Source organism: Seriola aureovittata, chromosome 12 (assembly GCF_021018895.1).
Source record: "Seriola aureovittata isolate HTS-2021-v1 ecotype China chromosome 12, ASM2101889v1, whole genome shotgun sequence".
Taxonomy (NCBI): domain Eukaryota; kingdom Metazoa; phylum Chordata; class Actinopteri; order Carangiformes; family Carangidae; genus Seriola; species Seriola aureovittata.
The window spans coordinates 6,793,348-6,809,571 of NC_079375.1; the positions used below are offsets into that span (position 1 = coordinate 6,793,348).

The 16,224-nt window shown below is 40.6% G+C and overlaps 1 protein-coding gene across 2 annotated transcripts; it reads left to right on the forward strand.

Annotated features, from left to right (window-relative positions):
• The first annotated feature begins 618 nt into the window (after positions 1 to 618).
• On the forward strand, positions 619 to 15,709 carry LOC130178355 (NACHT, LRR and PYD domains-containing protein 12-like). Of its 2 annotated transcripts, XM_056390477.1 has the most exons (18): positions 619 to 854; positions 1,477 to 1,549; positions 1,856 to 2,091; positions 2,202 to 4,062; positions 5,578 to 5,751; positions 6,300 to 6,473; positions 7,362 to 7,538; positions 7,937 to 8,110; positions 8,874 to 9,047; positions 9,714 to 9,754; positions 10,176 to 10,241; positions 10,762 to 10,841; positions 11,721 to 11,776; positions 12,534 to 12,748; positions 12,972 to 13,249; positions 13,359 to 13,472; positions 13,600 to 13,741; positions 14,401 to 15,709. In XM_056390477.1, exons 2-18 carry the CDS (start codon positions 1,503 to 1,505, stop codon positions 14,733 to 14,735), a joined length of 4,344 nt encoding a protein of 1,447 aa, XP_056246452.1. In that variant the 5' UTR covers positions 619 to 854; positions 1,477 to 1,502; the 3' UTR covers positions 14,736 to 15,709. The 2 variants fall into 2 exon arrangements, with proteins under 2 accessions (XP_056246452.1, XP_056246451.1); XM_056390476.1 differs by lacking the exons at positions 6,300 to 6,473; positions 7,362 to 7,538; positions 7,937 to 8,110; ... (8 more) ...; positions 13,600 to 13,741; positions 14,401 to 15,709 and adding an exon at positions 5,955 to 6,094.
• The last annotated feature ends 515 nt before the right edge of the window (positions 15,710 to 16,224 follow it).

A 16,224-nucleotide genomic window follows, 5' to 3' on the forward strand; every position in this document is an offset into this window, starting at 1 on the left:
AGTTACTAAGCTTGTTAAAACTTTATGAATCATTTATAAGCTGCTATAACACATTAGATAAAAAGGGAAACAGTGACCTATTGCTTTCCAAATAGTGAGCCCACATTAATCTGTACTGTTAAGCCTCATATCTCAATAGTTACTGCATCATCCAGCATTTGTAACTGCTGCTTCATCTCAAATCTGTTAAATTTCTAGCAATGGACCACATTACATTAGGTTCATTTATAATTAGCAAAAGGGAGTCTTATTGTAAAGTGTAAAACCCGTCATCATTTATTAATGCCTTAACAGTTATAAATAATAATAACTTGTAGTAAGCATTAACTTGATCTTGCCAAATAGTGAGCCCGCATCAATGTATGCAAACTGCGTTATTACTTATTTATAATTGTTTGTTTATGATTTGTAAAGTGTTAACAACCAAATGAACAACTTAATTATAAATTAGTTATGAATCCTTGATAAGGTAAGTGGTGCCCTAATTTGTGTCTGTGAGTACTTGAACATTTTTAGGAACCATATTTGTGTCAGCTGTTGCCTAACAGGAATTGTTTGCATATAAGTGTGCAACCTGTGTCCGCACAATGTCAGAGATACTGAGATTAACGAGGGAAACCAAATTAAATGCTAGTCCTGCCTCCTTTGAGTCTGATCAACAGTGGTGGCTCTGAATGCTCAGATACTTTAGTCCTCAGGTCATTGATCACCACGGAAGAATAAAGACAGTGTGAAGTATGCAGGGTCGACTTCGCCACAAGACCGGGCTCAAGGAAAACCACGAAAAGGAGCAAGAGAGAAATTTGTATTGAGTTGGGCAAGATATAAAAGTTTGGCCCCCTCAGAAGAACCCGGTGAGTTGTTTCCCTTTTACCATCAACACGTCATGTGAAACAAACCGAGTTGTGAGCGCGAGGAAAGGCAGATAATTTCCTGCTCTCCATTTTTGCACGTCCATACCGTGATTGTAGCCCACACATTGCTTTTTTTGCATTCGTACATTTATTCAATTACTGTGTTTATTATTATAACTATGTATAGAACTATTTTATGGTCATTTTTACTTTTACTTTATTTTTACTTTTCTTACTTACTTGATTCCTCTTTACCAACTCCCTTGACCAACTCGGCGTTGCGCAACTATCCTGTATAGGGAAGAAACAAAGCAACGTCCCCGGAGGAGATCAGTGACGTTTTTCTGATTCTGAAGCCAAACAGTTATAAAATGAGATAACATAATCAGTAATAGTGTTCATAACAACAGTAAAAATTGCCAAAGGTATTCTTATTGAATCATAAACCAATCAAACTATTACTTTAAATTATTTACAAATATTAGTTAATTACAAATATAAGTTGTTTATTGATATTATTTCATATAATAATATTTAAAGTTGTTCATGCCTCCTTCATTTGTTACACTGGATATTACACCACCCCTAATAATGGTTATTGTGTGTCTGTCTCCAATGTCAGAGGTGTACTTCTGAGACTGACTGAAGATGAGTGATCCTGGCTTCAATAATGAACCTGGACCCTCAAACACAAAGTAAGACACTATGTATGCAGAACAGATTGCATATGAGTAGGGTTGGGGTTTGATGGCTCTTTATCCAGTCTACTTACTGAATCTGAATCTTATAGTCTAATCCTTTGTCAAATCTAAATTGTTTTTGCTGTCAGTTACAACTCAAAGGCTAAACAGAGACCTTTTGTTGGCTATGAAGTCAGAAAAAGTTAAGTGTTGTCTTTCAGGTTGGCAGCTTGCAGCTCCAACCTGAAAATGAGCTGAGAAGCAGAAGATGAGAAATGACAACAGTTTTCTATTTAAAAATAGATGTGTTCATCTCCACAGGGAGAGGAAGAGGAGCGGTGTTTCTGTGGAGGAGCAGTTGTCCTGCTGTGCTTTGTGTCAGGACATCCTGACGGATCCACTCCCTACCAGCTGTGGACACTGGTTCTGCAGACAGTGCATCACCTCACACTGGAACCAGTCTGGTTCACCAGGAGACTCCTCTTGTCCCCAGTGTGGACAAAGATCCAGAACAAGACCTGGACTGCAAACAGCCAGTCAGACCAGCACTGTACAAAGTAAGACTGTACATCCGTCTGCTGATGTCATCATTTCTGAAAACAGGACTTGTTGTGTTGCAGTAATCACTTACCATGCTTATTTTTTTTCTCTATTACCTCTCTCTCAGCGGATAGTGGTCTGCAGGAGGTTTTAGATGAACATAAGGTTATTCTACGCAGGAGCTGTGAACATGTGACTGAAGGAAGTGATGAAGCAGGAAGTGGAACCCTCCTCAACAGGATCTACACAGAGCTCTACATCACAGAGGGACAGAGTGAAGAGGTTAATACCCAACATGAGGTGAGGCAGCTTGAGACAACTTCCAAGATGGAGACTGTACATGACACTCCAATCAAGTGCCACGACATCTTTAACGCCTTACCTGAACAACAGAGACCCATCAGAGTGGTTCTGACAAAAGGTGTCGCTGGTGTTGGCAAAACTGTCTCAGTGCAGAAATTCAGTCTGGACTGGGCAGAGGGCTTGGAAAACCAAGACATCAGTCTGCTGATTCTGCTTTCGTTCAGGGAGCTGAACTTAATCAGAGATGAGCAGCACAGTCTTCTCAAGCTGCTCCAGGTTTTCCATCCAACATTACAGGAGGTCACAGCAGAGCAGCTCGCTGTCTGTAAAGTTCTGTTCATCTTTGACGGCCTGGATGAAAGCAGACTGTCACTGGATTTCACCAACAGGCAGGTTGTGTCTGATGTCACACAGGAGTCATCAGTCAACGTGCTGCTGACAAACCTCATCCAGGGGAATCTGCTTCCCTTGGCTCTCATCTGGATAACTTCCCGACCTGCGGCAGCCGGCCAGATCCCTCCTACGTGTGTTGACAGGGTGACAGAAGTACGAGGCTTCACTGATGCTCAGAAGGAGGAGTACTTCAGGAGGAGATTCAATGATGAAGAGCAGTCCAGCAGAATCATCTCGCACATCAGGACATCCAGGAGCCTCCATATCATGTCTCAAGTCCCAGTCTTCTGCTGGATCATTGCTACAGTTCTGGAGCACATGTTGACTGCAGACCAAATAGGAGAGCTGCCCAAGACCCTGACTGACCTGTACTCACACTTCCTGCTGGTTCAGACAAAGAGGAAGAAGTTCAAATATGATGAGGGACATGAGACGAGTCCACAGGAGCTGATGGAGGCTGACAGGGAAGTTCTTCTGAAGCTGGGGAGGCTGGCCTTTGAACATCTGGAGAAAGGAAACATCATGTTCTACCAAGAAGACCTGGAGCAGTGTGGTCTTGATGTCACAGAGGCCTCGGTGTACTCAGGAGTCTGTACAGAGATCTTCAAGAGAGAGAGTGTGATCTTCCAGAAAACAGTCTACTGCTTTGTTCATCTGAGCATTCAGGAGTTCCTGGCTGCGGTCTACATGTTCCACTGTTACACCAACAGAAACACAGAGGTACTGAAGGCTTTCCTGGGAAAAGACTATAAACACAGTGACTCCAACCCAAAGTCTTCTCTCTGGAAGATTTCTAAGATTTTTGGAAACAAAGATAGCCGTCACCCATCTCTGGATGTCTTCCTGAGGAGAGCCATGGAGAAATCCCTTGAAAGTAACAATGGCCGCCTGGACCTGTTTGTTCGCTTCCTTCATGGCCTCTCTCTGGAGTCCAACCAGAGAATCTTAGGAGGCCTGCTGGGTCAGACAAAGAACAGTCCAGAAATCACCCAGAGAGCCATCACCAACCTGAAGACGATGAACAGAGATGATATCTCTCCTGACAGAAGCATCAACATCTTCCACTGTCTGATGGAGATGAACGACCACTCAATACAACAGGAGATACAAGAGTTCCTGAGGTCAGAGAACAGGTCAGAGAAGGAACTCTCTGAGATCCACTGCTCAGCTCTGGCCTACATGCTGCAGATGTCAGAGGAGGTTCTTGATGAGTTGGACCCGAAGAAGTACAACACATCACTGGAGGGACAGCGGAGACTGATCCCAGCTGTGAGGAACTGCAGGAAGGCTCAGTGAGTCCTGAGTATTAGGATTACTGATTAGTAGATTAGATTAGTGCTTTAGTCACATTCAGATATACACAGTATTCAATTACTCTCATGTTCCTTAGTTTTATGTCGCAGAAATTACAAGGTCATTTTCTATTTCTTTATTTGTACTGTTTGATGCTACATTCACAATGGCAAGAAAACGTACGTAAAACCCTTTTGGAATTTCCTAGTACTCTCCATTATTTGGTCATAAAGAGGGATCTGATCCTCATCCACATCAGTCATGTCACTTGAGTCAGTGTCAGTTGGGTCTGAATACGGGTCTGAAGTTTGAAAATTAAAAACAAACTGGCAGTGTGGTGTTACAAAGAAGTGAATTTACCTGACCTCCGTACTCCCCCCGCATCTCTGCTGTAGGTTACAGGCTGGTGGTGCCAAGGAAGAAGAATTTGTGAAATAAAACGAAGATGATATCTCTGGTTCTTCTGCATAAATTTGAAGAGTCTAATGATAAATCTGTGGAATACTTTATTACAGACTTAGGAGGTTGTGATGAGGAGAATTTTATAACACAGTAGTATTTTACAGTGACCAGTGAATGCGGTGAAGTTAGACTAAGTAGTTTCTACAAGGTGTTTTGTAAAGTTTATATAAGATCTGTGTCAATTTCCAAAGGTTACTGAAGTCACAATGAGCATGGAGGACGTTAGGGGACGTCTCAACCCCTTTTAAAACAAATGAAACAAAACATGGTCCACTCAAAGTAAAGGTGACACTTATGGGATAATGGTAATGCTAAAACATAGTGTAACAGTTTCACAGAAAGGTCATATTTAGTGAACTGGCTCAGTAATTTGTACAATATTATGTCCTTACAGTTAAAAAAACATTAATATTAGCCAACATAAACTACTGGTCATTCCAAACCAAGAGTGTAGATGTAAAACCTCCAAATGTATTGACATTATCAGGGGTGTTCTTAATTGTTTATTAAACTTTTAATTTTGAAGAGTGGAGGTAAGTCTTTCCATACGCTCTTAAATAAGACATTTCTCTCTTGTTCTTGTAGAGGAGAGTAGTATCAGGAAATGCACAGTGTTAGCCAAGAACAGAGGTCTGAATGTATAAGAGTCTTCTCACACACACCAAAGGTCAGTGTCTGATGACATTAATTAAACAATGCAGCAAAGAGCTTTCAAGGAGAGATTATATTTTTAGTGTAAGATATAAGAAAAAATGAATGTTTTGGAGTCAATTAAAAAATAATATCAGATTACATTATGGAAGCTTAAATGTAACTTCATTTCCCCTCCCGTCTTCTGCAAGATTGAAATAAAACCAAGATTCACATTAAAGGTATGCAGGTGTGAGAGAGTGATGACAATTATTGTTTCATGTCAAGGACAATAAGATACGATTAGCTGAACCACGAATGTGAAGACCAGACGTTGATCAATTATGACCTGTTTTGAGTTTATTTTTATTCCAATATGTCTGATTTTATTGTAACCAATTTTATATATTCTCCACTCACAGACTCACTGATTGTGGACTTTCAGAGACTCACTGTGAAATCGTGGCCTCAGCTCTGAAGTCCAGCCCCTCCCTTCTGAGAGAGCTGGACCTGAGGAGAAACAGCCCGAGCGATTCGGGAATTAAACGGCTGTCTGCTGGATTGGAGAGTCCAAACTGTAGACTGGAGATTCTAAGGTCGGTTTGCTGACTTTTCATTTCAAATCTTTTCAGTGTCAGTTTTTCATTGGTCAATACCCTGTGTGTGATTTACAGCAGTAGAGAATGTACATAGTTTTTTCACATAAGTGATGATTATGCATGACACCATCAAATTTGATTTGTAATTTATTTCCAAGTTATTGTTGAAAACAGTAACCGTTGTTCTGTTTTCATGTCAGCATTGCTGGATAATTTGAAGCCACAGACCTTCAGATTGCAACAATAAAGAAACGACAAAAACTTAGCTGGAGGAAGGTTTTGCGACATGGAAGCAGGTAGGATTAGATTCATGCTAGGAGCAACCTATGATGTGCTTGCATCTCCCCAAAATCGTAGTCGAATGACTAGGTGAGGACCCGACACGTCCTTTATGTTCAGGTGTAGCTTTATTTCGGCACGTCATATCAGGGTGACACATCTGGAGACATCACTTTCCTAATTTTAGAGGAACGTTAATTGATTAAGAAACATCTGACTGGATTTTGAATGATTTTATTAATATGAATGGTTTATTCTTTGTTCAGATTGAGTGGCTGCAATATGTCAGCGATCAGCCGTTCTTCTGTGATCGCTGCTCTGAAGTCCAACCCCTCCCATCTGAGAGAACTGGAGCTGAGAGGAAACTGGGACCTGCAGGATTCAGGAGTGAAGGAGCTGTGTGGTTTTCTGGGGAGTCCAGACTGTAGACTGGAGACTCTGAGTCAGGGCATTAACTGACAGTTAGTAGACTATAACTCATATGTTTCATTTTCCATTTAACCCAATTTACATACAGTACGTACAAAACTTACATTCATAAAGTTGCAAGTTTGTTCTGTCCACATTTTCTTTTTCATATTTTACTGAATGTAGCCTGCTATTGCAAAATGTTTCTTAGATTAATTGCAGAAAATATCAACTGCTAGTTTTTCCAAAAAAATGTATTTATTTATTTAGTTTATTTCATTTTTCAAATCTGTGTAGATGATATAATATTTGTTTTAAATTTGTAAAGTTTGCTGCCTGAAGCAGAAATAGTTTGTTTCTGTTCATTTCAATATTTTGTCTTTAGTAATGACACACGCACACACACACGCTATCACTGCTCCATGCTGGAAAATCTATAACTCTGCTGGGGTCGTCCAATAGGAATAATACTGCACATATAAAACCTGAAAAATCCGCTTTGTCTGAGTTGTGAGTGACCATGAAAAAAGCATAAAGAAAAGATATAGGACAAACACACACAGGAATATAAAAGCCAAATGTTTCCTTCTAATGTCCATCCAGCCAATCTGGGATGAAATTCAGTTTTTATGGTTAATTGGACTGAATGAGTTTTTCACCAAGTTCAAAGCCTAGTTCTGAGTAGTTTACACTCTGTAGATTCTCTGAGGTCAGTAGCATGTTATGAATCTGTGTTGACATGAATAGATTTATGAATGTTGTGGTCACATTTGGATGGTGTCTGTAAGTAGGATGACTTTATGATGATCCACAATAACAGAATGACAAAATCACTCTACTCTCTACTAGAGAACATCTCTGATTAAGACAAATCTGATTGAATTGTAAATGATTTTTATCTACATGTTTTATTCTTTATACAGATTGAGGTGTTGCTTTTTGTCAGCGATCAGCTGTGCTTCTCTCGTCTCTGCTCTGAAGTCCAACCCCTACCATCTGAGAGAACTGGAGCTGAGTAGAAACAACCTGCAGGATTCAGGAGTGAAGGAGCTGTGTGGTTGTCTGAAGAATCCAGACCGCAGACTGGAGACTCTGAGGTCAGGTCACTGACTGACTGTTTTCTTTTATTAGACTAAGAATTATTCCCTCATTTTCAGTCAAATTCATGAATGATCTGAACTCACACACTCCCGGGAAACGCTTAAAGGAAATGCTTAAAGGAACACACTGTTGGTTTTCTAAGTTTCATTCCAATAACTGCAATTATTTTTACTATATTATTATTATTATTGTTGTTGTTGTTAATGTGTATGAATGTTGTGGTCACATTTGGGCGTTGTCTATAGCAGGCTGACATTACGATGATCCGCAATAATAGCATGACAAAGTCTCTCTACTCATTTTAAAGAACAACTCAGAGCAACGATGCAAGAACAACGACATATCTGATTGGATAATAAATCATTTTTATCTAGATGTTTTATACTTTATTCAGATTGAGTGACTGCAATCTGTCAGCGATCAGCTGTGCTTCTCTCGTCTCTGCTCTGAAGTCCAACCCCTCCCATCTGAGAGAACTGGAGCTGAGTGGAAACAACCTGCAGGATTCAGGAGTGAAGGAGCTGTGTGGTTGTCTGAAGAATCCAGACTGTAAACTGGAGACTCTGAGGTCAGGTCACTGACTGACTGTTTTCTTTTATTACACTAAGAATCATTCCCTCATTTTCAGTTAATTTCATGAATGATTTCTGTTCACTTAAATTAAACCTTCAGAACTCACACACTCCCAAACATATATTCTGACAGCCAGGGGACTAATTATTTGTAAATAAATTGTAGAAAATGTCCAGTGTTAGTTATGAAAAATATATACATTTTTATCACAACAATTTACAGAAGATCCTCAGAGTCAATATTTGGACAAAGAAAGTCAAATTCACATGCTAAAGAAAACATTTATTTTTTCATTGCATTTCAGTGAACTGTTAGGACCAATGTGTGTTTACTAAAATTGTGTGTGTGTGTGTGTGTGTGTGTGTGTGTGTGTGTGTGTGTGTGTGTGTGTGTGTGTAAGAGAGAGAGAGAGATTATAAAAATGATTTTTTTTCTTGGGTTTGAATGTACCTGTTAAATGTGTTAAGGAGGAAATGCTTAAAGGAACACACTGTTGGTTTTCTAAGTTTCATTCCAATAACTGCAATTATTTTACTATAACTATTATTATTATTGTTGTTGTTGTTAATATGTATGAATGTTGTGGTCACATTTGGGCGGTTTCTGTAGCAGGCTGACATTACGATGATCCGCAATAATAGAACGACAAAGTCTCTCTACTCATTTTAAAGAACAACTCAGAGCAACGACGCAAGAACAACGACATATCTGATTGGATAATAAATCATTTTTATCTACATGTTTTATACTTTATTCAGATTGAGTGACTGCAATTTATCAGCGATCAGCTGTGCTTCTCTCGTCTCTGCTCTGAAGTCCAACCCCTCCCATCTGAGAGAACTGGAGCTGAGTGGAAACAACCTGCAGGATTCAGAGCTGAAGGAGCTGTGTGATCTTGTTGAGAGTCCACACTGTAGACTGGAGACTCTGAGGTCAGTGGAGGGTTGGAGTCAGCCCATGTTTCCTTTAAGTCTGGAACCCACTCAGTGGCTGCTTTCCTCAGTGAAGCAGTGAGAGGAGTGCATGGCTAACCTGCTCTGAAGCACGATCAATTCAGAGCGTCAAACTTTATGAACAGCCAATCAGCTCTCTGGAAACCCATTGTCACCATTCAGTATATATTTATAATATGAATATTTATGAATATAAATGTAAACTGTATCCAACCTATATCAAATATTCTTCCTTTTTTAATTTAATGGATTTTCCTTTTTCCTTCATTTTTTTTCTCTTTAGCTGTTTTGTTTTCAGTCATTTAAAACTGTTATTATACATTTTCTTAACCATGAATTGTAAATTTGGAAGCAGTAATGCTTCTTATGCGAAAATAATTCTGAAAAAATAAAGTATAGAAAAATAGAGAGATAATAGAAGGTTTGATGACTCCTTGTAGTGTTGCCTTCAGATCTGATTGGTTGAGAGACAGGTTGCTTATACATTTTCATCTGATCCTTTAAAGCTAATTTTTATCAGTTAATATTCAGATGGGTGAGACAGATCTGGACTGATCACTGTCAGGTTTAATAAAGCTAACTCAAACAAAATCTGATTATTTTCCACTGACTTTTTAACTGTTGTGGTTGTGTTTGTCCCTACAGGGTCAACAACAGGGTGTTTAAAGCTTCCATAGACAAAACATGTGAGTACCGAAACAATGTACTCGTATTCATCAATGTGTCTTCAATGAAATCTGACTGTTAAATGAGCGTGTGCTCCTTTCATAAATGACATTTTGGTCTGACCTCTGGAGAACATCTGTGCTCACCTTGCAGTGAGCATAGTCAGCATCAACTGATTTGAGTTTGAGTTCATCAAAGAAAGATTGTGCAGTAGATATTCTGTGTTTTCTTAATGTAAAGATACTCATGCTGATTATTCTCCTCTCTGCAGTTGAGAAAATGTAACACCCAGTATTTGTTATGGATTTCTGTCTAAATTTAATATCAGAGACTGGAGGATCAGCAGCTGCGTTCAATGTAAGTGTGAGAAAGTTGTGCTTGCCAGCAGGCAGCAACATGAGTCTTCATCAAACAATTTTCATGCTTTCTAAATATTTTCAGTGAGTGTGCAGCCTGCTGCTGAAGAGGAAGATTTGTGCTCACAGAATTCATCATCGTCAAATAAAGGTAAGAAAAACTGTTGACAGATCGTTCTGATCAAGACGACCGTGCTGAATGATAGCCTGTGTGTTCAAGGGGAAGGTATGTGTTGTTTTCAAAAAAAAAATGACTTTAAGCTAAAGTGTCGCCGCAGGTCCGTGATCCACAAGCATTAATTAGGCCTGATTGCATCCTTGTGTCTGACACCAGAACAAGTCACTGATTCCTAAAACAAATGAACTGCTGACATGAAGGAAAAGCTCATTAGCATTCTCTCCAGATTTGACTTTCTACAAGTGCAGCCGCTGTGTATCAGAGCATACGCACAAAAACAACATGCGGCTGCAGCTGGTGAGTGTCACTGATTAAAGGCAGCTAGCATATCCATACTCAGTAGCAGACGTGCTAGACATGTCCGCTCAAGGTTGATGCACAGCCAGTAGAAAAGAAAGTGATGACAGGAGGCTTTGAGCTGCTGCTGTGGGGAATCTTCTCACATTCTCTGTCTGATTTTTGACATCTTCTCTTTGTCTTCTCCTCCAATCAGATGACTCTGATGTCAAACTGGACCCAAACACAGCAGACACAAAGCTGGATGTGTCTGAGGATGACTCAAAGCTGATAAGGGTGAGAGAAAAATCATGTATATCCTGATATTCCAGACAAATGTAAGGGCTCAACTCACCGCCGGCAATGGAAAAACAAATATTCAAAGAATTCAACAAATATCTCCCGTAGTGCTTCTTTGGAGCAGAAAAATAAGGAGAGGAGTTTCTGTATGATTTTACAATTTAAAAAAATAACATTTCATTTCCTTAAGACACTGTACAGATTTATCCCAATTTAATTTCTCATTTCAAGTACTTTTTAGAATCTGGACAACTTTCTGTGAGATTGGTTGTTGTTCGAGGTCACGATGCCTGATCAGTCACCTTAATGAGGTTGTTTTAAAATTACTGCGATGGTGTCTCAAAGTTACCGTGTTAGTATGAAAATACCTCTTTGTGCTACTCCCTGGAAGAGCGCGTACCATGAAGGCTTAGTCCTAACCGCAGCAGCCCTGGGTTCGAATCGGACCCGTGGCCCTCTGCTCCATGTCATCCCCTCTTTCTCTCACTCTCTCTCACTATTGCTATCAGAATATAGGCAAAAATGCCCTAAAAATAACTTCAAAAGAAAGCAAGGAAACTCTTTCCAGGGAAACACAAAATGAGAATTTGGTTCAAAACAGTTTGTAACTTCTTTTTTTTTGTTTGTTTGTTTTTGGATTTGTGGATCTCTTCTTACTGCTGAGCAAGTTTGTGACATGTTCTTGACCTCAACAAACACATTTCTAACTATTACCATTCCCCTTTATGCTATGTGGCACCAACTACCCTCACACAGTTTCTCTCTGACGTGTACGTTGTGCTTCAGTTAAGGATGGACTGCGTAAGAATATATGTTTGCTTCAACTGAACATGAGTTCTAATAAAACATCTGATGTTGTTTCTTTTTGAATCCCAGCCTCCGACAGACTTCACGCCTGAACTGCAAACTGAATCTGCACAAGTCTTATACAGGTGATCATATGATAAAATCGCTTAAGACTGTTTTAGGCAAAGAACCTGCTTCCCCAGCAGCTTTCCTCTTCTGAGTCACAGCAATGTCCTGATGTGTTTGCTGCAGTTTTGGTCATATGGTGATATTGTGTTTGTGTATTTGTATGTGCTTTAAACCCCTCCTTCTTATTTCATCTATGATTCCCTCACCTGTGTGTGTTCCTTGCATCCTGGTGCTAGCTGTCTAAAACCCATGTTGCACATTTGGAAGCTTTAATCAGATTGGGCACCTGTTGGTTTAGCTGCTACTGCTGCTGCTGCTGCTGTGTTTCCAGTTTTCACCGTGCTTTTCATGGTCTTCAGTCTGTCTTCTCTGATCATCACTGAACAGCTTTGAATATGGAGCTCAGTGATGTTCAAATTAAAGGATGCTCCAAGTCAGTGTATGGTTTCAAATTCGTAGCCCTGACAGACTCAGAAATGTGAGATTTTTCCTGCTGGAATTTGCAATGACTTGTTCATAAAGATCATTCAAATGTTCCTATGAACTGGCTTCAGCAGTAGTTGTGTCGTTTTAATTGCCAGCACTAGACACCTGACCGTAAACTGAATATAATGCATGCCGGTTGCTGTAAATCCCTCAGAAACACAGTTCTTCTTCTGATGTTTTTCGAGGTTGGCAAACAGCTTTTTTGGTGCATTACCTTCACGTTCATTCGTTTTTTCCTCTGGTCGCTCGGGGCTCATTAAGTGGAGTCTGCCCTTCTGTGTCCTACAGGTTCAGGTGTCCTGGTCCAGGTGGGTTCCAGTGTACTTCTACTGGACTGGTGTTTGTTATGGCTCAGGAGGCGGAGTTGCTCTACAGGACTGTCCAATGGGACGAGAGCCTCCTCCAATCAGCTGGCAAGGCGGCTGCAGGGCCGCTGTTCAGTATCAAGTGTTCTGAGGATGCTGTGTGTCAGCTCCACCTCCCACACTGTGAAACAAAGGATGGTGAGAAAATCCTTGTGCTTTGTCAGAGCAATGATGAACCTCTATAAAGTTTATTACAGCCACAATCTCAACAAACATCTGTCCCAACACCCTCACTGTGGCGTATGTCCGGTAACTGTCACCATGCTCATTAAAAACTCAAGCAATCAGAGGTTTATCATTACTATCATTGTAATGAGGCTGTAGTGGGTAACAGATGTTGAATCCCTCTGTGTTTTCACAGCTCTGCTCTCTGAAGGCCTGCTGTCTGTCGTCCACATCTCTGATGATGGAATGAGCATCCTCGAACCGCTGGAGATCACAGACACCCATGTGATTGTCAAAGTCCCTCATCTCTCTTCCTTTGGCCTAGCCTGGGCTTTGGAGATTTTAGGGAGGTTATGGAACAACATGAAAACAGTTAGCGGCCAGGTTTTGCTGTTCCTCCGACCACCAAACCCAAAAACACGGAAGCAAAACCTCAACGTGTTTCTCCTGCCAAACAACATCCCTCTGGAAGAGGTAAAGATTTAAGAAATTTTGCAGCTTCACTTTCAGTCCAAACTATATATGAAAGAGAAAATCTGTGATGATATAAAACTCTAATTTACATGTTCTCATGTCTCTGAAGGTGAGCGCAAGACAGCGAAATTCGAAGTACATCCAGGCGCCTCCCAAATGCATACTCACCAAAGATCAAAGTTACTCTGTTCACTGTCTGAAGGCCTTTAAAATACAGCCTGAGGTGAGTAGTTCAAATAAAATGTTTTTTTTTTTAACGTGCTGACACAATTCGTAAAAACTGCTGTTGGTTACCTTAAGTTTACTTTGGATGCTATCAAGATACTGAAACCGGTGCTACTGGTTTTCAGACAGAAGATCTTGATCTGGATTTTGGACCAAATTACCACCCCATGTTTGAGATCCGCCTGCCTGCAAACACAGAAGAGGCGACTATAACGGTCCGAGACCAAACAAATGCACATGTCTGGGAGCGTGAAGTTGACCTGACGGGTAAAGTCTTCATCCACCTGCAGCATCCCTCCACCTGATAGTAGAATAGATAAGATAGACATTTTAAATTCAATATTTAATCAATAGTCAGTGTTAATCCATTGCTTCCAACATCAAACTTGGATGTCAGCAGGTTGACGTTGGTCTTCATGTCAACCGGCAACAGTGAACGCAACAGCTGTGTGCAGCTCAGGAGTGTGTGTCAAAGCCATGAGCACATCTCACATATGCACAAGTACATCACTGAGGTGACTGGTTACCTCCAGAAAGCCAGAGCCGCCCGACCGCCCGTCTGTCCCATTCTTGTGGACACGATATCTCAGAAACGCCTTGACAGAAGGTCAAATGTCAAGGTCACGGTGACCTCACAAAACATGACGTTGGCCTTGTGAACCTAGTATCTCCAGAGCTCTTCAAGGGAATCCCTTCAAATTTTGCACATATGTCCACTTGTACTCAAGGACAAACTGATAAGACTTTGGTGGTCAAAGGTTTTAGCTTTTTAGCTATTACTCAAGACTTCACACAGAAATTATGACCAAATTTCACACAAGTGGTTAATATTTCATATGCCGCAAGGCGGTAATTTTAGTTTTAATTTACTTATACTATAGCGATATGGTTCTTGAACACAACTGCTTTTCTTGTTCATCTTCCAGGTCCGGGTCTAGCAGGGAGTCCAGCCATCCCAGCGGACAGGGGAGTCCCAGTATGGACTCAGAATGTCCCAGCAGAAGAGATGCTGATGTCTGTTCGGACACAGTTTATCAGCAGAGTGTCTGAACCTGTTCTACGTAAGCTTCTGGATAAACTCCTGGAGCGCGGGGTGATAACAGATGATGAAATGGAGTCTGCTGCAACACTGAACCGGCCAGACAAAGCTCGAGTGGTGATCGACATGGTGCGAAGAAAAGGATCACAGGCCAGTTCAGCTCTGATCGCTGCTCTCTATGAGGAGGATTCATGCCTCTCAGCAGAGCTGCACCTGATGTGAAGCAGAAATATTGTGCGTCAGGGTGTTTCTGTTTTACACCAACACGTTAAACTTTTCCTTTATTGTTTAAGAACAATTGGTAAAAACCTGAACTATATCGGCCGATGAGATATATGAAGATAATAAAGGTGAGAGTGAAGAGGACACGTGTTTTTAATGTGTGTGTGTGTGTAGCAGCAGCAGCTCGTGTGGAGAGAGGCTCTGACTGGGTCGTGTAACTCGGAGGTAGGGTGGAGAGGTGAGCTTCATCCAGCAGTGACTGACAGAGGAACCAGAGGAAGTGGAGATGACTGTCAGCTCCGCTGGCAGACACAATGTCAGGGCCACCATCATCCCTGTGTGCTCATCAGTGTATTGGACTGCTCTGCTGCTCTGTCCTTCTACACAGTTTCTACAGACACACTGAGACTCCTGCACTCCTTCTGCTCCACCCTCCACCTGGAATTTTTCTTCTTTCCTGATTCAGGAAAAAAAAAAAAGAAAAAAGTTTTTGTTCTTATTTCATATGTATTACTGATTGTATTTTGTAGCAGATTGTGCTATTTGTCTTTTTGATATGAGGATGCAGCCGCCTGTCTGCAGGTGCAAAGTTATAAAAGTAAGTTTAGGTATCATTCATCTTAGTGTGGAGTTAAATGTTAAGCATTGTTTGATTGTTTCTATATATTTGGATTTTCATTTTTGGATTCTCATGTGAAATGTGTGTATGGCTATTCTGTAACAGATATGCTGCACAGGAAGAGATGTTTTTTTTATTTTTGTACAGAACAGAAATAATGAAGCACAATGTAGTGAATGATCTCACTTTTCTCAACCGAGTGTGGTCCAAGCAGCACATTTACTTCATTTTTACACCAGAAGTGTGAAGTGTGACCTTCAGTCCAGGGTGTTGATGTTATGTAAAGTTATTACATGCTTTGCTTTCTCGTGCTTGAATTGTTGTCTGAAATTAAATAATTTAGACTGAAAAATAATGTTTTTGAGAATGTTCCCAAATTTGACAGATGTCAGTAAAGAGAGACAGAAAGCGAGGAGGATGCGACAGAGACTCCCAGCTGTTCTGTGGTCAGTATCTTACCACTAGACCACAGGGATGACACTACAGTCTGAGGTCAGTCTTCACTAACAGAGAATACATGGGAAACAGTTTTTGCTTTGCTGAAATGATTCGTGTTACCAGCCAAGACTCTCCCTGAACAAACCTGACAGATATGAGACATGTCTCCTCGAACATGAGTGTTATCCGTCCTCTGCACACATGTTCGTTCAGCTAAAGGTAAGTAGATGATCTATAACATATAATTATTTAGATGGAAAATGTGCGCATATAAATTCATGTTGTAAATACAGTCACAGACACATTATGCACAGGCAAAGTCCACAGTGATTTATTGACCAATTGTAAAGAAAACAAACACACAGAATGAAATCTTCAGCTGCCTCTGTTGATCTGTCAAAGACCCGTCAGGTGCATGCTGGTCCTTCACAT